Here is a 24,252-nt window from a genome sequence, read left to right as displayed (position 1 = left end):
AACTTGTACAACTGGCCCTTTACAAGGTGATACATAACATTTATTCTGTACTATCAAGGAATCTATCCTGCAGTGTGGCAGTATTTTCTCTATGGAACTCTCTGCCTATTTGTTGTATTGTTTTCAGCAACTGCTAATAACCTTTTTAGTTAGATAAACCTACCCAGACATGTACTCACCTACTGACCACTGAAATTCTGAAATATGGGACCAAGTTCCATATCTATTTTTAGGATTCCATCACAAAATGACCATGACTTCCCAAAGCTTCTTCCACAACTATGAGGCGTAGCAACTTGTGCTTCCCCCGCCCTTCTAATAAAAGCAGTTATTCTCAAGGGGCTAGATTCCTTGCCAGAAGCAGCAGTCATGTGCACAATAATCTTTCCTAAAGGGAGAGGGACCTTTTCAAAAGCACGTGTAGTGTTTGGGGCTGTGTGTGTCAAAAAATTCCACACAGTCAGCAGTGTGAGTCTAAGTAGCATTTTGCACCCTGACATTTGCCTCCTACTTAAGGTAAGCAGGAAAGACAACTCTGAAAATGAACTATTAGCAACAGCATTCAGAAAGAACATGGAGATGCCCACTTCCTGCTTTTGAATGGATTTGGTTAATTCAATTCTTTTTTGTTATGGCTACCACTGTATTTTTCGCTCCATAAGACGCACCTAGTTTTTAAAGGAGGAAAGGGGGAAAGCCCTCTTTTTTTGAGGATCAGCTGAAAGTGGTGCAGCTTTTTTTTGCAAAGGGAAAAGCCCCTTTTTTGAGGATCAGCTGAAAGTGGTGCAGCTTTTTTTTGCAAAGGGGAAAGCCCTGTTTTTTTAGGATCAGCTGAAAGTGGTGCAGCTTCTTTTTCAAAGAGGAAAAGCCCCGTTTTTATGGGGTTCAACTCACAGTTCTGCAGCTTCTAGTCCTTCAGCCTTTTCTTCAGTTTCCAGACAGATAATCTAATCAGCCAGTCATATGTCACTGGGGAAACAAACAGCCTCCCTCTGCATTCAACAAGGCCTGGGCAAGGGAGCGGGGCTGGAAAGGGAGCCTTATCTCTCTCCCGATCACTGGCTGAACAGCTGTTCAGCAGCTTCTTTTCAACACCCCCTTCTCTCGTAAAAAAAAGAGCACAATCTGCTTTTGGCCCCTGGGCAATTCGGCCCCAGGGACCATGCATTCACTCCATAAGACGCACAAACATAGAATAATAGAGTTGGAAGAGACCACAAGGGCCATCCAGTCCAACCCCCTGCCAAGCAGGAAACACCATCAAAGCATTCCTGACAGATGGCTGTCAAGCCTCCGCTTAAAGACCTCCAAAGAAGGAGACTCCACCACACTCCTTGGCAGCAAATTACTCTTACTTTTTAGGAGGAAAAAAGCGTGTCTTATGGAGCAAAAAAATATGGTATTTTGTATCTTACCCTTCCCTTGGTGTCAAAGGGAAATATAAACCAGTATGCTAATTGATCAACATTTCAGTTTATTCAAACACAACACTTTGGTCATTCTTCAGCCCTAAGTTTTGTGTGATCACTCATTTGTAAGTCACCTTTTTGTTACTTTTTCATTTCTATTATTAGCTATATTGTGATAATCATCCTTAGTGTTACTATTTGTAAGTATGTGAAAACTTTTAATTAAAATATATTTAAAAAACAGCATTCAGAAAGGAAATGGCAACTCAACTACACTCTCTTCTGAAACATATTTTGATTAACATCCACATCAAAGTATGAGGTCCATAAATGCACTCATCAGGTTACCAGCAGCATGTGTATAGGTATAGGTATAGGTATAGGTATGTGTGTGAGCCCAGTATATGTACTGTGGTGAGCCCAGTAACTTGAATCCAGAATTATTGCCCTGGGTTTCAAAGGCACTAATGGGAAATTGTTTTTGAAGCACTGCACAATATCAGAGAAGACTCCACCCATTTGACACATAAAAGATGATGAGTTTGTGCAGCTACAAGTTGGCCTGCCAAAACTTGTGGAACTTTGATCAGATCAGAACTCATCTGCTGATTTAATCACATTTATTTTAATAAGCTAATAAGTAAACAAAGCAGTTCAAGCAAAAAAAGGTATTATTGCATTGCTGATGCAGCAACGTATTTGTGGTTCACCTAATTTGCAAGACAACCTCCAATCAATATGGTGCTGAACAAAATGGAAGGTTCACATTCAACAGCCAAATTACTTAAGGCATTGCTATCAATGGGAGAGAATAACTATGTGCTGTTCATCTATCCTAGCTTCCTTAATGTACTCAAAAGAAAACAATCTATTCACTGTTCTTTTTCCAGCAACAGACTTGAAAAGAATTTTACAGAAAATCCAGTTTCAAATATAACCCTTTGTTGTTGTTTTTGATGGAAACTCATATCCCTCACATTGTACTTTTCTAGTACTTTGAGCATCTGTTTCTTATTAACAAGTAATATGAAGCTGACAGAGTATATCAACTGTCATCAGTAAATCTGAAGATGTCTTCTAAGCCTCAAGAAATGTGAGGATATTTGCCAGCTGTCACACCTGCCTGTATTCAGCACATGCCACACAGTGCAGAAGTTGCAATCTGTGCTACAGATTAAATCCCTACTAAATCATTTTGAGTCCTGATGGTTGCACTGAAGAGACTATGTGAAGGCATTCAGTACATTTGCGTAAGGTTCAAACAACACAGTTCTACACATCTTCCGTAAATGAGCTGCTGTCTGCTATCAGCTTGGTTAGGCAATTCCCATCTCTAACATTTTCATTATCAGGGTTCTCCGATAACAACATTATCAAGTGAAATCTTTACACGGTGCTGACAACCCCCATTGTGAGTATAAATTAGGTGCCTGTAAAAGAAACAAAACAAAACAAAAAACCCAGCAACATCTGGTTAACATTCTAAGTGAAGAGTGTCTTTTAAGAAACAAAATAGGAAACAAAATAGGAAATTCTTTCCAGTAGCACCTTAGAGACCAACTGAGTTTGTTCTTGGTATGAGCTTTCGTGTGCATGCACACTTCTTCAGATACGAAAGCTCATACCAAGAACAAACTCAGTTGGTCTCTAAGGTGCTACTGGAAAGAATTTCCTATTTTGTTTCCTATTTTGTTTCGACTATGGCAGACCAACACGGCTACCCACCTGTAATTTTAAGAAACAGTATACTAAGCAGGCTTCTACATGGCTGCTTGAAAAGTACACCTACCATCTTGCCACCACAAGGGATGGTTTTGTACAAAAGTTTAGGATGAACCTCAGATTAAAGCTTAGTTTATCTGTGATACTGAGTGGTAATCTTGGGCAAAGAATTCTTTCCAATGCCATATCCTAATGTGAAATGACAATAGTTACCTCAATCACTAGGCTTACAAGGGTGTGCAATAAAGAAATGGCCTGGCATAGATTGATATCCAAGGGCAGAGGATATACATAAATATAATCAAACACGTAAGAGAAGGATATACCAACATCTCCACTTTTTTGAGACAACAGGGCAAGGTAAACATGCACCTACCTGTAAATTACCAGAGTGAATGCCAGAGAAAGCAATTTTAACTTTCTTAGCTCAGCTCCGCAACCAGCAATTTCCTCAACTCTGCTTCCCTATCCTAGCATTTGGATGGCCATAAAATGGCTAGGATGCATATATTATCCCAAGAGCAGCAATTCATTGGCATAATGTAAAACCAAATGACATTTCAGGATTTATACTTAATACAGCTCAGCTTTGAATTTCTTATGGCTATTCTGTATTTTAAATAGGCACATTAACTCTTACAGTTTTCAGTTTATTGTTCAGTATAAATATACTACTAGAGATGAAAATTTCCTTAATATATGTAGTTGTCAAACTATCTTCTGGCAGCTCTAATAGACTTTTGATAGTACTTGACAGTCTTATGTTTTATTGCTATGCATCAATTCAGATCTCATGGGATATCCAACTAAGTCATAATCAGAGGAGACCTGTTAAAATAAATAGACAAGCAGACCATTGTAATGGCTCTACTCTGAGTATGACTAACACTGGACATCATCCATGCTTTTTAAACCTTAAAACTGAAGGCTGTGAATTTTCAAGGATGGGAATACTGAATCATAATCTGACTGACTAAATTATGAATTGTTCTGAAAACCATGGTAGGGAGTACATTAGAAACTGCAAATGACTGCTCTTTTATATTAAACATAAATGCATACACTGACTGAAAAACAACTTTAAAAAAACCACTTTAAATTTTTAAATAAATTCACTTTCTGTATGCTAAAATCTGTTGTATGATCTAAATCTCGGAAGCCAAAACCCAACCAGGAATTTAGATTCCTATTAGAAAAGAGGTTAACTTAACAGAATTACTTTAATAGCATAAATCTACCTTCACACTAATAAAGTTTACTGGAGGCATAGAAGGAAAGTGAAAGTTTAAATATTTAGGATGATAAACCGATAGCATGGAAGTTCCATAAGTATCACACAGCTAATATCTTGCAGTTATTTCAGTTTTTAAGTCTTAGGCTGAACTCCTTGGCACCCTTAGGATATGCAGGAGAAGGCTGCTGAAAAGGCATGTCTAGAGCAACAGGATGTAGGGGCAGCTGAGAAACTAAAAGGAAGCACTATTTTAAAACCATTCAACATTTTGGTGCAGAATGACTACCTTGACCGGTAAGAAATGTGATGGAAAAAATGTAGAGTGCTTCAAATCAAAGTAGTATGTTTTCCCGTCCATAAGAGTGCTATCCTACTGCATCAGTTCTGCCATCCTCTTAGTCCCTGGATTCTTTAAGAGAACTTTGCACTAGATTTACACTTGCTACTATTCTCCTCTCCTACAAAACCATTTCCAGAGTGCTAAAAAGGAAACAATCATTTGTTAGTTCCACACGTTTCAAGTCTTTTATATTTTACCTATTGTCCTAGCAGGTTAAGTCCTCATCAATCCACTTGAATCAAATAACTTTTTTAAAAATTGTGCTAACCTCTTATGCATAAAGACCCTATTATGTGTTTACAAAAGGAACATACATTTTTTAAAAATCATTTACTCTAAGACATGCCTAAGGCACTGTGACTTAAAAGGATAAATTTCCAAAGCAAGTCTTCTTCATCAAATGGCAACAATGTATTACTAAGATGTACCTGTCCATATAGGGACCCAGGTGGCACTGTGGGTTAAACCACAGAGTCTAGGGCTTGCTGATCAGAAGGTCAGCGGTTCGAATCCCTGCAACGGGGCGAGCTCCCGTTGCTTGGTCCCAGCTCCTGCCCACCTAGCAGTTCGAAAGCACGTCAAAGTGCAAGTAGATAAATAGGGACCGCTCTGGCGGGAAGGTAAACGGCGTTTCCGTGCGTTGCTCTGGTTTGCCAGAAGCGGCTTTGTCATGCTGGCCACATGACCCGGAAGCTGTCTACGGACAGACGCCGGCTCCCTCAGCCTACAGAGCGAGATGAGCGCCGCAACCCCAGAGTCGGACACGACTGGACCTAATGGTCAGGGGTCCCTTTACCTTTACCTGTCCATTATTTGTTTATTGCCCATTTTGACATACTTAAAATAAATAAAGGTGAAGAAGCCCCACTATTTCAGTATTGTGTTTGTTAATTCATGGACTAAAACAAGGCAGAAATCTCTACAACTTACATAAAAATATTACCTTGTGTATAGGCAGCATCATCAGATCCCATACTCAGTTTTCGTGCCTCACTAATCCTATCGACATGTGCTAAAACAGGGTCACCTTCCGTCTCTGCAAAGTGATCTGGAAGGTTTAGAAGATTTGTAGGTTCAAAGGTTGGGGACACCACACCAGGTGAAACCGCAGGGGGTTTATTTGGAGAAACAGTAATTTTAAAAGTGTATTTTGTGTTAGGCTGTGTAACAACCACTCGGGGAGAAGTGGCAGCGGCATTGTTGCCCAATGCTCTGCTCTTGGGAGGGTGGTGGTGAATAAACGCAGGTCCCATGCTTACTTGACCAGACATATTCCTAGACGTGGCAGTAACTCCTGGATTTGTTGATATGAAGAGTGTGGGTTGATTCCGAACAAGTTGTTCATCTCCTGTAGAAGCATTGGCTGAAATGTAGACCTTAGGCTGACTTCGTGTGGTAATTTCATCAGTATTTGGTGGACTGGCAGCTATGTAAACAGTGGGCTGACTTCTACTTAGAGTCTGACTGTTGAGGGAAGAGGAGTTAGAGGATGAACGGGGGCCAGTTGAACGCAGTTTCGATGAACTGTTCCTTTGTGGTGGTTCAAGTTTGATTTCAATTTGGTTTTTACGAGGTCCTGTAGAGATATTTTGAATATTGTATTGGCTCTGGGTGGAAGAAGATTGTGAGCTCCCAGATGAATGAATTGTAGGTGCTTGTGGAGTAGTAGGAGAACTTATGGGCATATAGACATGGGAGGTCTGATGGCCTTGCTGGTTTGGCTGTGTTGATTGTTGCGATGAGGTATGTGACGAGGAACTGGTTGTGGGAAGGGTTGTCCAGGGATTTGTATGTGAAGCCTGGTAGTTTTGTTGAGAATGCATAGGATTATACTGAGACGTCCAGCCTGGATTTTGCTGAGTTTGGCGAGCTATACCACTTGGATTTGTGATATAAGGCCTAATATAGATAGAATTGCCTTGTGGACTATTTATTGGAGGTACACCATGTATGTGCAAAGATGTAGGGGTATTCCGTCCGGGCTGAATATTTGGGGCTAAAGTTACCATAATTGGGTTGAATCTAGGTGTTTGCTGAGCCAAGCCAGGTGTTCCTTTGCCGCCCAAGTGAAATCCAAAATGCTGCCCTGGATTAGAAGTACTAACAGTATTAGATATGCCAAAGAATCCATGTGGAACCTGGACTGGAGCTGTATGTGGTTCCTGATGAAACAGTTCACTATTGGACTGGCTTGTTTGAAGGTGCCCATCACTAATGCTATGAGCTAAAGTCCTACTTCCATTCATTCTACTTCCTTCTCTTCCATGGAGAATCACATTCTGAGACTGCAAATCCAAATTAAGGGATGTCATGTGATTTCGCAGACCGGGAATCCCAGAATCATCTGAAAAACCAATGTCTCCTTCACCGTAGAGATATTTAGTGCTCTCTTTAGAGAGAACTGCGCAACAGGCATCCAGGTTATTATTATTCTATAAGAAATTACAAAAATAATCAATCAATAAAAATAATATGGTTTCATTACATTTAATTTAACAACTTAATTAAACACTGGCTTTCACAAATATTGTGCTGTATGAAAAAGGAATAAAATAACAGATAAAATACAATACAAAATTAAAAGTAGGTTCTATTTTGCTGGTTAGGATTAAAAGAGGACTCTGAATCTAAAAATACTTAAGACTATGAAATGTATCATGTAGGGTGTTTCTTAAAATTTTGTTTTAATGCCCAATATCAATATTAGTGAAATGATTAATCAGCAAGGAAATCCCAAACAATTGTTTGTATTTGAGAGGTATGATTTGATAAGACTTTGCAGCCAACTGTCTTTGTTGAGGAAAGGAAGGGGGAATATAATAGAGAAGGGAAAGGGTGGACCTGGCACGAATCAGGAAGACAAATATGTTGTTGGTTATCAAATGAGAAAAGTGCTCCAGGGCATACGTCTTCAAAACCCAGTAACTCTTCCTCCAATTCCTTTCAGAATTAAAGGACAGTCCCTTGGAGGATAGAAAAATGGACTCAGAGGACACATGCAACAGGGTATACTTGGGTCACCTTTCAGTAGTGAAGGGAGAGAATACTTTGATGTTCAAAAAAACCTAGTAGGATGAGATCTGGGTTTGGAATATGTGTTATCCTCAGAGGTCAATCTCCCTTCCTACATTTTTTCAGTGGCAAAGGAACTACAAAGAGCTTATCCACTGAGCCCAATTACCTCCTCCATTATGTACCGGTAAATTTCTTTTTGGTTTTGTATACTTAGGCAGATTTTGAAGGTGATCAATGAAAGCAAAATATCCATTTTCTGGGAGGATGTTAGGTTAACAGAGGAATCAGGGTGGCATCATTAAACATTTGCACTGACTATGTAATATAGTATAGAAAAGATTGTTTAGCAACTGCCTGTTACTAGAAGTAAGTAAGTAAGTAAGTAAGTAAGTAAGTAAGTGTGTTGAACACACCTGACTCTGGCCAGCTAATGAATGCCACTTAGGTTAGAAGCAGCCAAGAGGTTTCTGAAACTTAGCTTTTGAGTTTACTCATGGGACCCAGAGCAGACACAATGCTCCCTGACTCAGAGTCAGGAAGCACTGAGCACCCTATAAATCAGGGGTCAGCAAGGTTTTCTGGCCATGGGCCGGATCATTCCCACGGAAAATTGTCTGTGGGCCAGACATGCGCAGCGCGACGCTGGAAATGGCGTCTGCGCATGTCCGTGACACCGGAAATGGCATCTGTGCATGTCCAGACACCGAAAATCGTGTCTGTGCAGAAGTGGTTTTCAGCGTCTGGGCATGCACAGATGCTATTTCCGGCGTCGCAGACACCATTTCCGGCACCACTCGGCGAGTCCCCGCGCCGCGTTGGTTTAGGACAACGCGCAGGGGACTTGCCGAGCGAGCGGCTCATGGGCTGGTTAAATAGCCTCCGTGGGCCGCATCCGGCCCATGGGCCGGAGGTTGCCGACCCCTGCTATAGATCTAATACTTCTCTCCTGCTTGAGTGCATAGGATTGCAGCTTTAGAATTCAAGTAAGCAATTCAGTTTATTATCCTTGTATGTATACAAAAAGAACAACCGAAACTTTGTATCTTGTACCATATGGACAACTCTGAAGTGCTACAAGAGCAAAAGATATATTGCAAACCAACACACTTTATTCCAAAAATGAGTTAGTATAATAACAAACACTAATAACTAGTTTCCATCCAGTCTATCCTATCCTAACCACCCATCCCATCCTTCTATATCTATCCTTCCATGCTACTCATCCAATCTATATTTGTGTATGTACTAGAAGTACTGCAAGTTATATAGTTAATATACATGATAACCAGCCACTGTGCACATTTCTCCATCAATATGCATACTTCCCAACAGGCCTTGGGGAATGTGCATACCTCCTGCATTTTGTACACTCTCTGGGCAATATGCACATTCTCCATCTGTATACAATGTTCAGAATAATGCAATTTGTGGTCCCCTGCCTAATCTTACAAGGCCCACAAAACATATTCCCACGGATCAGCCAAGCAGAGGAGGAAAAGGTGGCTCCAGATAAAGATTATTTTCCCCTGCTGCAGTCCAGTCTCCTTTTCTCCACTCTCAGCAATTCCTTGGTCAACTGAGCAGCAAAGGGAGAGGAGTATTTATTCATTCCCTCCTCCTTCCATAATCCTGATGGACATTATCCTTCATGTTGCTCAATGGCAGCATGAGATCAGTCATTATTAGAGTTGCGGAAAGGGAAACGGAAACAAACTGAGGAATCAGGAAAAAGCAGCTAGGAGAGAAACAGTGTGATGGTCCCACCCACTGCCATTTTTTACCACATCCGCTATGGACAGATTACCTCCAAGGCAGTTTGGTTCTGGAACTAATAAGGGTTGCCCACTGCTGTAGTCTTTTCAAGACTCTAGGACTATATGATATAGAAATGAATCCATGTAATAAAATTTGAACTTTGTGCAAAAATGTTCAACCCATTGTTCATGTTGTGGTGTGGGCAGTGGGAATGTGACTATTGCTGCATCCCACTGCTTTACCCAAAAGCAGCCTCACTAAGCCACTTCAAAAGCCTCATGTGTGATATACAATGATGTTTTACTCAGAGTAGATCCATTGAAATTAATGGACCTAACTTAGTCTTGTTCTTTAATTTTGATGTGTCTAGCTTGAGTAAAATTTAGTTGAATACCACCATATATTATCCAACCACGTGGCAGCTATAAGGAATGAGAGCTAATTTGAAATGCCTCTTAAAATCCCCATCTGCTTGGCAGATTAGGACACTGCAAGTACAATACAAGCAAGTGATGGAAGTGATAACAGCTGTATATATGAAATCCTTATACAAGTAATATGCTTTAAACCTTAAACTGAGGATATGGCAACTTAAGATTCAAAAGGTTAGGCAACACGGAAAGGGAAAAACTGGAATATCTAAAAGCAAATCAAAAGAAAAGAAAAAATAGCAAAAAAAACTGGGATGGGAGAAGGGTCTACTAAAGGAAATCTACACTTAAGTAGGTTAGTGGGGAATGACTTTGTAAGTACTTTTAATTATCGGCACTAAAGTGCCTACATAAACAGAAACAACATAGCACTGACCTGTAACATGCATCTGGACACAACAACTTCAGGTACCTCAGGAAATTTTTGGCGCAGGTCATTTAAAACCTGAAAATTTATTTGTTGGCTTCCTTGGGCCATTCGTATGTTGCCTGGTCAGGACTTTTGTTCAATAGGCAGTTCCAAGCCTCAGTGCAAATGAACAATCATCTCTTCTGCCTCAGCATCCTGTGGAAGACAAGATTTTTTTTAAAAAAAAGTCAGCTACAATAAAATAATCAGATGCTTTTGAATACAGTTTTCTTAATACAATATTAGTGACATTATTCTTTTAAAACATATTGCTTAATGTTCCCTTCATTACAGCCTCCAAAGATATCTCTATTGACTCTATGAAGGGTATAAGCCCATTTTCAGGAGGTGTGCTTTAGGACAAATTTTAATAGGAACTGTTTACGGGCTTAAAGCCTACCAAGAATTGCATATTCACAACAACAGTATAAAGCAGGGGTAGTCATCTGTATCCATCCCCTAAAGAGGCTTTTTGTCCCCCCCCCAAAAGCTCAAAACTTTGTAATTTTTTTTAATGACCTTTAAAATATTTTTTAAAAAATAAATGCCCACTGTTATGGGTCTCGTGCTGTACTGCGATGATGCAAAGTTTTCTGTGCCTGCCAAATTTGCCATTAATTCTTTAAGTAAATTAAAAAGCTGACTGATCCTATAGATACCCCACTATGGTACCAAAAGGTTTTGTGTCCCCCCCCATCTGTCCATAAATAAATAAATAAATTGTCCTCTGAAAAAAAAATGGCCACACCTTTACACTTCAGCCACATCAACCTTGATAAAGGGCCCCTGGAGGGTTGACCATGGGTCAACATAGTTTTTCTATAAGCCAGTATAGCCTATACATTTAGTTGTGATTTCCGATATGGAGATAGTTTTAAAGATAGCTGTCATGGTTACTGCAACTGCAGTAGCCATGTAATAGGCCCAACATGGAGACATCAATTCATATCCTTGGATCTCCTACTGAGCATTCCAGCAGCACTGCAGTATCTGAGAAGCAATTGTTTAAGTGCTTCCAAGAGTCCAGTGAATAAGACCAATGTGCATCTAAGTTCAATTTGAAACAAGTCAACACTCCTGCCAATTAATACATTGTGGAACAACTCTGCTGTGAACCAAAAACTCACCACAATGAAGTTTCAGGATAAAATTAAGAAAGCATATCTGCTTATTGTTTTACACATTACTTTGTGTGGGGCAGACATACAACTAAAGCACTAAAACTCTGTGTACCACACATTCCGTACCATATATTATCCTCTAATTGACAACAAAATTACTTCCAGCTGTCATATCACTGTTCCAAGCTAGCTACCCCATCCTATAATATGGTTTCTACTGACAATGAATTTTATAGTATTCTTTCTTTACCTAGGAGCAATTTTATTATCCCAAGTAGTTTCTACATATCTTTTCCAATGATCTTACAAAGGCCAATTGAATGGCTTACTGGGGAATGGACACCCTTGAGCAGCACAAATTTAGGACAGATCTCCACATTTAGCAAGACAGAACTTACACCTTCCATTTTAGCAACAACTGAAACACAATTACATTTTTATAGATATGACAATGTATATTAGACCTGTGACCTACAATATACAACATAAAATAAATATCAACTAAGTGACTACTGGCAAGGACTGAGAAAGCACTGTTTTCTTCATCAGCAATTCTGACTTCTTAACTCTAAGAATATAAGGACGCATTTCCCCTGTAATATATAATAATGCCTTAGGCAAAACAATCTTATTCTATACCCACCAATCCACCCACACCCTGCAAAAGAATTAGAAAAAAACTATGTAGACCATTTTGCAATCTTAAAAGACAAAGGTATTAATATTATAGCCATTTCATGATATAATCCAGAATTACCCTATTTCCTTGAAGTAGGTTAGGAACTATCTGATAACCAAATGCCATGCAACATGGAATTACTCTTTGCAACTTCTATGCTTTAATACTTAAATTGTAAAAGTGTAGTTGAACAAAAATGAAGCTCAACCAAACTGAAACAAAAATATTAAAATAAACTGAAATCTAAGCAAAAAAAAGGCTTTTAGAAATAAGAAATGTTTTGAGAACTATATAACTTCGTTAAATGGGTCAAACCAAGAAAAGGTAGCTGTCACATTCTGTATGGGCTGACTGGACAAATCATAGAGATGAAGACTGGGCAGGGATTAATAGCCAGCAAGTATTTGTAGTCACACTGACTCCTGCAACCAAAGAGGAGAGAAAGAAACCACCCCTTCCTTAATTTTGCAGGTACAGAGAATTCAGGAAGAGAAGGGTTTTCTCTGCCTTCATGATGGGCTTTTCTAGAAAGTACAGGGTAGTGCCACACTGCTTTTGCAAAAGCCAGTGAAAACAAAGAAGCTACCGTTTACATCCCCAAATCCTTGAACTTGGGAGGCCTCTGTGTTGGGAGTAGGCAGACCCCTTCTCCAATAAGAGAGACAGGATGCCAATGGAAACCCACTAAGTTTCTAGAACTGTAAAACTGAGTGAAACTTGTCTTGCCAATGGGGAAATAAGTACTTCCACAAATTTCAATAGCACTTAATTGCATCAACTTTCAGTGCCACTGAGCAATTATTTTTCTCATTATGAGTACCTGGAGTGCATTTCAAGGTTCTAATCTATTCTGGAGGGCAGGTCTCTGAAGATAGTATTACACATTTCTGTTTGTCCACATGAGAGTTGACTTCTGAGGTCCTGCAGGGGAGCTCATCACAGCCTATTCCCCCTGCCCCCAGCAGCTTTTAAATCTCACTGTAAGTAACCTGTGAAACTCTAATATTTGAAATCAGTGAAAGGCTGGACATGGGCTAACAAAGTGAAGCTTAATCCAAACAAGATGAAGGTAGTGGGGATAGCAGACCCTATGATAACCTGTTCTAGATGGGGAGGAGCAGGTACATCATCTGGGAGCATTGAAGTGGTGGCTTTGGTCAAGACAACTTTTGACCAACTTTATTGGTTCTCGTAAAAAATTAACATACACCAAGTTTGGGTACAAAAGCACATAAATCATTTTTCTCAAGGCATCTTACTAAATTTCTAATTCATTGTGTTTTATATTTTATACCACTGATATCTTTATTATTAGCAGTATACAAATTTGCACAAATAAATAAATGTCCACTTTGCTGTCATTTGGTTTTTGTGCTGATGGTGCAATACTGTCAATTTATTAAATCTGCTTACTGTTTCAATATATTTACTGAAAGCTGCTGCAAGTATAAACAGGATGCAGATATATCAATAAATGTATAACAAATTGTGTACTGGACACCACTGAGCTAGTGGGGCATGTCTCAAAAGGAAGAAAAGACACAGGGCCAAACAACAACTGTGCGTGCAGACATAACTTTGCTTTCTCCTTTTGCTGCAGTATGAAGCACTGCCAAAAAGAGATCAGCTGAAGAAGCAATTTGTCTTTTCAATACCGAGAACTGCTGCAGTAAAACAAGGTCTGGCCGGGTATGCAGGGTTTTTTTTCTGCATGCACATGCATCTTTGCTGGATTTTTCCGGCCTCAGACTTCTAGGTGTCTATATGATAGAAATGTATGGACTTCACACAAATAAAATGCAACTATTTATACAAACCTTACAATAAAACATAAGATAGAATATTCTAAGTCCATGGTTTAGAGTTATACATTTCATTTTTTTAGACTTGAGCACCCACAGAAAAGACTGGCCAATAACAGCAGCAACAACAAAAACTATAAAAGGGATGGGTGGGGAGAACTACTCTTGGCATCATTAGAAACAATGTCATTCATGACAAATTGTTGTACAAATTGTTCAGCAACTTTTAAAATGTAAACTTTTTGCAGAATTGCTTATGAATATAAAAATTATATCACAAATGAGTTGTGGCAAATGTTTTAATTTCCAAGAAACCCTGTTCGTGAGTTCACAGATAGGGACAATTTAAATTTAATTGTTGTTGTTGAACGCATAGTTCTTCAGTTGTGCCGATTTCAATAGAGAAATGTCTGTTCTTGGATAATTTAAACTTCCCCAAACCACCAATAAGTAATATGAATTAGTGTGCTGATCTTTTTACCATACTCTTATTAATATTTCATTCCAGATTCTAATGTGCCCATAACTGCACCAACCTGTTCAGATTCTGTTAGATAAATTCACCATCTAAAATTTCATAAATATCTGCATGTTTTTCACGAAGCACTCAAGACGCTCACTTTTACCACAGAGCCTAGGGCTTGCTGATCAGAACGTCGGCGGTTCGAATCCCCGCAACGGGGTGAGCTCCCGTTGCTCGGTCCCAGCTCCTGCCCACATAGCAGTTCGAAAGCATGTCAAAGTGCAAGTAGATAAATAGGTACCGCTCTGGCGGGAAGGTAAACGGCGTTTCTGTGTGCTGCTCTGGTTCGCCAGAAGCAGCTTAGTCATGCTGGTCACACAACCTGGAAGCTACACGCTGGCTCCCTCAGCCAGTAACACGAGATGAGCGCTGCAACCCCAGAGTCGGACACGACTGGACCTAATGGTCAGGGGTCCCTTTACTTTACCTTTTTTAGGCAGTTGAGCAAATAGCAATTGACTGGCTTCATGCTGAATGAACCATTAGTGAAGACATGCATAGTGTAAGCATGGTGTTAAGTATGTTCTATGTTGGCAGGAGACTATATTCATCATTCCCTTATTTAATGACCCTGTTCAGGAGAACTTGGAACATAGCTTAGCTCAGGCAGTCTACAATCGTCATTTGCTGTACAATTCTATTCCTTGATTGAAGACGCATTTGGGTAGCTGAAAAGCACACTACAAGATTCTGCGTGTCATCTTTCAATTAAGCATGCCCAACCTGTACAAAACTACACAATCTGACCACATACCTTGCCCTGCCTCCACCTCTTAAGGACATGCAGAAACCTGTTCCATGTGTGTGCATTAAGCTCTGAGCCAGAAGTGACCATTTAGTCCGGCAGTACCAGCTACCATAAAAAAAAGTTTCTTCACTCCAAAACTAGCCTGTCCCTATCAACATGTGTGTGCACTAATGACTTTTATCTAAAGTGGGGGGAAATGTTAATTCCACTCATCATCCAATCAAGGGATATAATTTCTTCTTGGAAAAGGCATAGTAATGTTCCCAGCATACATACAACAGGAAGGATAAACCTGAAGGCAATGTAAGCTTGGCACCAGTACTTTCAGAACCAGAAGGCTTAAATTTTTAAAAGTTTTTTAACAGTCCTTATTTTTATCTGTAAGATACCTTGAGGTAGGGTACAACAACAACAACAACAACGTTTCTAGAGAGCTAATGGGTATGTGCCGTTAGGTACCTTAAATCTAGGTTACAGTCACCACAATGGAATGTTTATTCGCCAGGGGTTTGACTAGAAGATCTTCAGGGTGCCTTCCAAGGCTACAATTCTACGATTCTATGATATCAACTACATTGCTTGACTGTATCTTGCTCTTGCAACAATTCACTTGTCCCAGTATGCAAGGAGGAGAAACACACAGTGGGAATGGAACTGGTATAAGTACGGACTAAGGCAGAGGTTTTTAAACTGTGGTCACCAACTTGGCACCCAGAAATCTTCACATAGTCACAACTGGGCCCGTGCCAGTAGCAAAATGTGTCAGGCTAATTTCCAACAATGGCTTGCTGATGAGTAAGCTAATGTGTGTGCACCTTATTCCCTGCTTTGTTTTTTAGTTTTCTGAATAATCTTCCAGTTAGGAAATAGTATTGAAGGGGGTGGGGAAGGAAAAAACTGCATGTTAAGAAGAGAGGAATGATGGACAGCTAATGTCTATTTTCTGTATTTGCTGGTATGAATCCTAATATTAACTTTCTGAGAAAGCCACTTTTTGAGAAAGAAGTTTGAAAATACAGCCAACTAATTAAATGACAAATTAGAAATAAAACTGTATGAACAATTTGTATTTGTTCACTTGGTATATATATTATACAACTTTTTACAGTGCTCAACCATTTCTAGGCCTCAAACTGCAAACACTGCTGCTTGAAGCAGCCTGCAGAAGTTGGTGGAAAATATGAGAATGAATTGTGTGTTTGCTTTTTGTTCTTATTCTACATGTCCTTTCAGAATGTAGTCAAACAATACCATGACCTACCCAAGCTTCCTGCAAACTAGATTTTCACAATTTCAGAATATTCAGCATGCAAGTTTAGGCCAGTAAGATATTCCCACAATGCCTACTTCTGTTTCTTTTCACATGTTCTACTTGGGGCTATACGAGTCACATCATAATCTTCAGTGTTTTACTGTTCATTCAGGATTATTAAGATTGTGATGGTTTGCCCAACTTCCCTCCCATACAAATGTACAAGCGTCTTAAAAGATTAGGGGTTCAATTTTATTTTCAACATCACCTATGCAATTTTTCATAAATGAGAACCAGAATTAAAAAGTACAATATGATCACATCGTGCATTGGGCTTATGTTCCAGGGATGGTGCAGATAAATAAAAATGTATGTACCCAATGCATGTACCTTGGAACTGCCCCATGACCATCCTTACCTTCGGCTCTGGAATGCTCTAACACAGGGGTCTCCAAGCTTTCCTTGCCTTGGACCGGTGTCTCCAGCAATGATTGCATGGCCGGCCGGAGTCGGAGGAAGCCTGTGCACATGTGCAAGCTATTTTCAGTGCTCCTCCAACCCGGAAATGGGTCCCCGCGCTGCACCGCACTGGTAAGAGCGAGTGGCAGTTGCCGCGAGCCGGATAAACGAGTCCCTTGGGCCTTATCCGGCCCCCGGGCCGTAGGTTAGTGACTCCTGCTCTAACAAGATTTCATGGGGCCGTCTGAGTTCCTGCAAGATCTTACAAGAGCATCCCTGAGCCTGGTAAGCAAGGAAAACCTGGTCCTTTGCCTTGCATGCAATTACAGCTTTCAACTGTGCATGGTTGAAATTGTGAAAGTTAACTGCATGCAATATGTGATTGTATTGTATAGTACTATATTATACTAAATAAAAGAAGAAAGATAAATCCTACACTGATTGTAGCCAAGGATCTGATTTTTATTTTGCTAGCCTTGGTAACTAGCCAAACTTTGGTTATCAGGAACCATTGAATGCCATCACACTGAGCTTCAGAGGTGGTGAGTGCTTCTAAGGCATGACAGAAGGTTACGAACAATTTCTTTCCCCATCTCTAATTTCAGGAGGAGGACTGAATCACATGTTTGCTGTACTGTACTATACTGTACTTCCAAGGTCTATTGGTGTGACTCCAAGGCACAGCCCAACACAGACTAAATCCAGCCTTTCATCTAAATCTGGAATGAATGGGGAACTTCCTTGTAGCCAGGCTGTTCTTAGAGGGTGCTCCAAGCAACCTCAAATACAGTGGTACCTCGGTTTAAGAACAGTCCACTTTAAGAACAATTTGGTTTACAAACTCTGCAAAACCAGAAATAGTGTCCCGGTTTGAGAACTTTACCTTGGTCTAAGAACGGAATCCGAACGGTGGAAGGGCACCAGCGGTGGGAGGCCTCATTAGGGAAAGCGCGTCTCAGTTTAAGAACAGTTTTGGTTTAAGAATGAACTTCTGGGACGGATTAAGTTCATAAACCGAGGTACCACTGTACAGCATAACTCAGACCTAAGCTGCACCACTCCTTCTGAACCAGGAGGTGGCAGAGTTGTGAGAATAGTCATACACACTTAGAGGCAGGAAGGACCAACACCATGGTCAATGTCAACAGCATGGACACCTCATCGTATCCCTTTTTTTTTTTTTTAAATATAACTTTATTGATTAAAAGAGAACACACATTACATCTTATACATTTCCATAGTACCATACAACATCGTTGATCTCGTCCCATTCCCGTTATTCCCACCCTCCCCACCCCCCCATATCCCTCTGACTTCCCTCCAGCACTCTATCGACTTCCTTAAAGCTATATACATCTTATTTGTACATTCCTACTTACTTATTTATACCTTATTTGTACATTCATAATTACTAAATTGTTCTATACTTCTTTTATTGAATCTTTCGATTAATTTGTTAATCCTAGAATTCCTTCATACCCATTTATTCCAAGCATATTAGCACTTCTTTCTTTGAGCAGTATTTTTCCATATACTCTTCATAGCATTTCCATTGTTCTTTCAACTTTTGGTGTGTTTGGTTTCTTATTGCTGCTGTTAACTTTGCCATTAGTAAATACTCATTTAGCTTACTTAACCACTCATTCTTTGTTGGTACCTGTTCTGTCTTCCATTTTGCTGCTATCACCATCCTGGCGGCGGTGCTAGCATACAGGAAAACACTTTCCTTTCCTTTTGGTATTTGGTCATCTAATAAACCTAGCAGATAAACCTCTGGTTTCTTTACCATTGTTTTTTGCATCATTTTTATTATTTCAGTATGTACCATCACCCAAAAGGTTTTTATATTCTCACATTGCCACCACATATGTAGTAGCGTCCCCACCTCTTTCCCACATCTCCAGCACAGGTTGGACTTCAATTTGTAAATACTTGCGAGTTTCACGGGGGTCAAATACCATCTGTAGTGCATCTTAAAAAATTTTTCTTTAATATTGTATGAAGCCGTAAATCTAATATCCTTTCCCCACAGTTTCTCCCATTGTTCCAAATTTATTGCATATCCCAGATCTTTGGACCATCTTAGCATTGCCTCTTTAACCTCTTCTCCCATTAAATCCCACTCCAGTAACAAATTATATGCGCCCGAAAGTACTTTTTTGTTATTTTTGATCACCACACTTTCAAATTTGGAAGTTTCCTTTGAAAAACCTTTCTTTATGTCTACCGTAAACATACTATTCAATTGTATATACTGCCATCTGTCAATTCCGTACTCTCTTAGTTCCTCATATGATTTTAATTTGTATTTACCTTCCTGATTTTCTATTAACTGTCTATATGTCGGCCAAATTTTATTTATATTTAATCTTTTCCTAGCGATGGCTTCTATCGGGGATACCCACCATGGTGTTTGCATTTCCGCATATCTTTCATATTTTTTCCATACCTTATACAGTGCTCCTCTCAAAATATGATTAGTAAATTCCTTATTTATCTTGGCTTTATCATAATTGAGATACGCGTGCCAGCCGAAGCTGCAATTAAATCCTTCCAGATCCAATAGTCTGTTCCTTTCCAATCTAATCCAGTCACTGACCCATATTAGACATTCAGCTTCATAATATAGTTGTAAATTCGGGAGCGCCATACCTCCTTTTTCTTTCCGTTCTGTTAGCAGCTTGTATTTTACCCGGGGTTTCTTCCCCTGCCAAACAAATTTTGTGATGTCCTTTCTCCATTCGTCAAAACAGTTTTCTTTAATGATAATTGGGATAGTTTGGAATAAGTAAAGCATCTTCGGCAGTACATTCATTTTTATAATTGATACTCTCCCCCATAAAGATAGGTTTAATCTGTTCCATCTTTCAAATTCCTTCTTTATCTCTTTCCATATTTTATCATAGTTATTTTTGAACAAATTTATATTTTTCATAGTTATGTCTATTCCTAGGTATTTAGCTTTTTTAACAATTTGTAAACCCAATTGCTTTTCTAACGCATTTTGCTCATTCAATTGCATATTTTTTGTCAGGAGTTTTGTTTTACCTCTATTTAATTTAAATCCAGATACTCCTCCGAAATCCTCAATTAATTCAATCACTTTAGCAATGCTTACCTCCGGGTCTTCCGTTGTAACTAGGATATCGTCTGCAAATGCCCTGACTTTAAATTTTTCTTTGCCTAATGTTATTCCTGTTACTTTTTCTTCCTCTCTAATATTTGTTAATAATATTTCCAATGGCAAAATAAACAGCAGTGGTGAGAGGGGACACCCTTGTCTGGTGCCCCTCTCTACCAAAAAGCTTCCTGTTCTGTCACCATTTATTACCAGACTAGCCGATTGTTTCTCGTAAATCGATTTTATTCCTCTATAAAAGTCTTCTCCTACTGATGACATCTCCATCACTTTCAATAAAAAACTTCTTGACAGATTATCGAATGCTTTCTCAGCATCAATCATTATAAAGCCCGCTCTCTTACTTGGTCTTAATTCTAAATATTCTATTAAGTCTATCACAACCCTCATATTTGATTTTATATGTCTGTTTGGCAGGAACCCCGCTTGGTCTTCGTGTATCACCTCCTTTAATACCCTCTTCAACCTATTGGCCAAAATACCCGCAAATAGTTTGTAGTCGTTATTTAAAAGAGAAATGGGCCTATAATTGTCCACAGACTCTCCGTCTGTTCCCTGTTTGTGTATTAACACAATATTTGCTTCCTGCCAAGAAGTTGGTATTTGCCCTTCCTTCATGCTCTTATTCATTATTTGTTTTAATGGTGCTATTATAGAGTCCTCTAATTTTTTGTAATGTACTGCAGCTAGTCCATCAGGACCTGGTGACTTTCCTAATTTAAGTTTAATAATTGCTTGGTGTATTTCAGTCTCTGTTATCGGCTCGTTCAAAGTTTTCATATTTTCTTCACTTATTTTTGGTATCTTCTTTTTTTTTAAGTAATCCTGTATCTCTTCCACTGATTCCTGACCTCTGCTGTATAGCTTTGAATAAAAATCCAAAAAACCTTTTTTTATTTTTTCCTCTGTATCCAATATACTCCCCTGATATATTATTTTGTTTATTTGTCTTTCCTCCTGTCTTTTCTTTATCTGCCATGCTAATAACTTGCCTGGTCTGTTTCCTAATTTGAAAAATTTTTGTTTCATCCATTTCAATTTGCTTTCTATTTCATTTGATAATAATGTAGATAACTGGGACTGCAATATTTTAATATTTTGGCTTAATGTTATGTCATTAGGTGTTTTAACCAATAATTTCTCACATTTCTCTATCTCTTGTTGAATTTGCCTTAATTTAGATTCTTTTATCCTTTTCTGAATTGCATTTTGCTTTATATAAAAGCCTCTTATGAAAGCTTTACTTGCATCCCAGACTATTTTCAAATCTACGTCCTTTGTCATATTTATTTCAAAAAATTCTTTCATCGCTTTCTGTGCCTCTATTACAATCTTTTCATCATTTAGTAACCTCTCGTTCATTCTCCACCTTATATCTCTCTTGTTATTATCCCTTATTTCCAACATCACTGGGTTGTGATCCGTAATTGATTTTGGCATAATCTCTGCCTTCCTTATTTTAGGTATTAGGCTACCTGAAACCCATATCGCATCAATTCTGCTAAAAGACCTCTTTGCATCAGAATAAAATGTATATTGCCTCTCTTTTCCATTCTTCTCCCTCCAAGCATCTTTCAGATTATAATCCTCAACCATCTGAAAAAAACTTACTGGCAATCTCCCCGATCTAGGTTTAACCGCCCTTTGTGATCTGTCCCATTCCAATGAGGTTACCCCATTCCAATCTCCCATCATTACCATTTCCTCTTCTCTATACTCTTCCAGCTTTCCATATAATTTTTTAAAGAAGGACATTTGATTATCGTTCGGGGCATATATTCCTATTAATAATATTTTCTTCTTATCCTTAACTATTTGCACTCCTAGTATTCTCCCCTCCTCATCCTTAAATTTTAATTCTGCTGTCAAACTTGGATTTATATACAAGACGGTCCCTCTTCTCTTACTTTTGTCTGATGCAATATATTCTTTACCTAATCTTCTGTTCACTAAGATTTTTTCATGCTTTTGTGCAATATGCGTCTCTTGTAGGCATATCACATCCCACTTTCTTTTCTTCAGCACCCGTTCTATCTTATTTCTTTTTTTCTTATCATTTAATCCATTCACATTCCAAGAGATTATATTTAAATTCATATATTTTAATTGGTGAGATCAAATTTCAAATCACTTTATTAATACTATGTAATTTGTCCGCGCCTTTAATACAGAGTCAGAAATAGTAGTAGTGATACTAAGATTCTAGTATACTGGAACTTCACTGTTCCTTAATTACGCCTCTTCAATTGGACTGACTGACCTCTCCTCCGAACCGCTTTGTACCTCCTCTCTCAGCTGGTTCCCCTCCCCTCCCAGTTCCCTCATCGTATCCCTATTGTCCACAAATCCAACACTTTTTAACACATCTCTTTTTCAGGAGCAGTATCTTTTTTCTATACTATAGAAAAAGCAGTGTTCCAAATTCCATTATTGTTTCACATTGTATGTTGCTTTTAGCTGCAGTGTGCTTTTTCTTGAGCTACTCTATTTGCACATGTATTTGCAAATTCATTTTAAAAAGCCTGAACACTTCAATATTTGTGAAGTTACTTAAATATTGCTTACTCTGAAATGCTGCAGGTGAAAAAACAAGAAACTTGCAGCAGAAATTGCTTATGCCTCTCTCACACAGCAAGTCACAGAAACAGCCTACAGCCCTGCCAAGTGGGCTGCAGTTTCTTCCAACCTGGATGCATGCTGGAGGATTCCCATTGTCTGCATAGGCTGCAGAAAGAAACAACATCACAGTATTTACTCACAGATCTAAAACATTTGTCCATGTGGCCCTCAGATAGGAAGGCATGCCCCATCTTCCCACATTAGAGATGCTAAAACCATGGGAATATCACTCAGACTTATGAGACCCCAAGCAAACATACTTGAGGGAACAACAAGAGAACAGTCCTATCTTCAAATACAGATCATCTGCACTGTTTCTTCCAACATGCAGAGCCAAGACAGTTGTGAAGTTGAAATGTGTGAGGTGAAATGTTGCTCCTTTGGCAACAATAGCCACAAGGGGATGTGAGATTAGCTATGCCCAATCCTTTTCCCCACATTATAGTCCCTCCAAAAATGTCCCCTTGAAAGGATATTAGTCTTGGTTGGGAGAGATGTTTCCATTGATACCAAATAAACTTCCCTCCAGGGCTAATAGCAGTGTCAGGGTGTTTAGTGGAATCACAAGGTGGAGGTGGTAAAAAGATTTAACACCTCTCCTCATTGTTCCTTTCCTACTCACTCACTTCCCACAGCGTCTACTGTTAAAAGGTTGAAAAAAATATATCCGTGAATGCATTAGCCTTCCACTATGCTAGTCTCTTGTAACTCTGATTCTTTTAAGAAAAGGTAGTATATATCAAAAAACCTATGATGGAGGAAATGTAATAAGGCAGGGGTGTCACTTTTTCCCAAATCCACCAAGCTAGTACAGTGAGAAGATATTCACAAGACAATTTTTCAAGATCATTTGGGAATTTGGGTGGGCTTTATATTCAAATGAAATGCTCCCTTATATAGTGGACACTCGGGTTGCGAACGTGATCTGTGTGGGAGGTACGTCCGCAACCCGCAGCGCCGCTTCTGCACACATGCAGGTCACGATTCAGTGCTTCAGCACATGCGCTGAAGCCTGGAAGTAACCCGTTCCGGTACTTCTGGGTTTGGCATGAGCGCAACCCTAAAAAATGTAACCCGCAACATGAGATATGGCTGTATTAGGCCAGGGGTCAGCAAACTTTTTCAGCACGGGGCTGGTCTACTGTCCCTCAGACCTTGTGGGGGCCCAGACTATATTTTTTGGGGGAAATGAACGAATTCCTATGCCCCACAAATAACCCAGAGATGCATTTTAAATAAAAGCACACATTCTACTCATGTAAAAACACCAGGCAGGCCCCATGAATAACCCAGAGATGCATTTTAAATAAAAGGACACATTCTACTCATGTAAAAACACACTGATTCCTGGACTGTCCGCAGGCCAGATTTAGAAGGCAATTCTGCCAGATCCGGCCCCCGGGCCTTAGTTTGCCTACCCATGGATTAGGCAGTAAAAGTCATGCTAAGTAGCAGCAAGCAGTAGGAAATATTTTGAATACTTACATTCTACAGATGATTTTGTGAGAAACCATTTTATTGAAATATTTCAAAAAGAAGACCAAGTTAAGACCAACTAATATTATCAGATCACAATGGAAACGAGTTTACGGGTC

General features: G+C 39.3%; 1 protein-coding gene across 4 annotated transcripts in view; it reads right to left on the bottom strand.

Moving 5' to 3' along the window:
• TAB2 (TGF-beta activated kinase 1 (MAP3K7) binding protein 2) overlaps window positions 1-24,252 on the bottom strand; it is a 57,476-nt gene that overhangs the window by 9,253 nt on the left and 23,971 nt on the right. For all 4 annotated transcript variants that reach the window (XM_033143968.1, XM_033143967.1, XM_033143966.1 and 1 more), the window contains exons 2-3: window positions 10,283-10,471; window positions 5,649-7,137 (exon numbers count right to left, since the gene is read on the bottom strand). In XM_033143968.1, the coding sequence (XP_032999859.1) occupies window positions 5,649-7,137; window positions 10,283-10,384 (1,591 nt within the window). In that variant the 5' untranslated portion in view covers window positions 10,385-10,471. The remainder of the gene's footprint in view (window positions 1-5,648; window positions 7,138-10,282; window positions 10,472-24,252) is intronic.

The sequence above is a fragment of the Lacerta agilis genome, chromosome 3, assembly GCF_009819535.1.
Source record: "Lacerta agilis isolate rLacAgi1 chromosome 3, rLacAgi1.pri, whole genome shotgun sequence".
Taxonomy (NCBI): domain Eukaryota; kingdom Metazoa; phylum Chordata; class Lepidosauria; order Squamata; family Lacertidae; genus Lacerta; species Lacerta agilis.
This window is presented reverse-complemented; position numbering and strand designations above follow the sequence as displayed.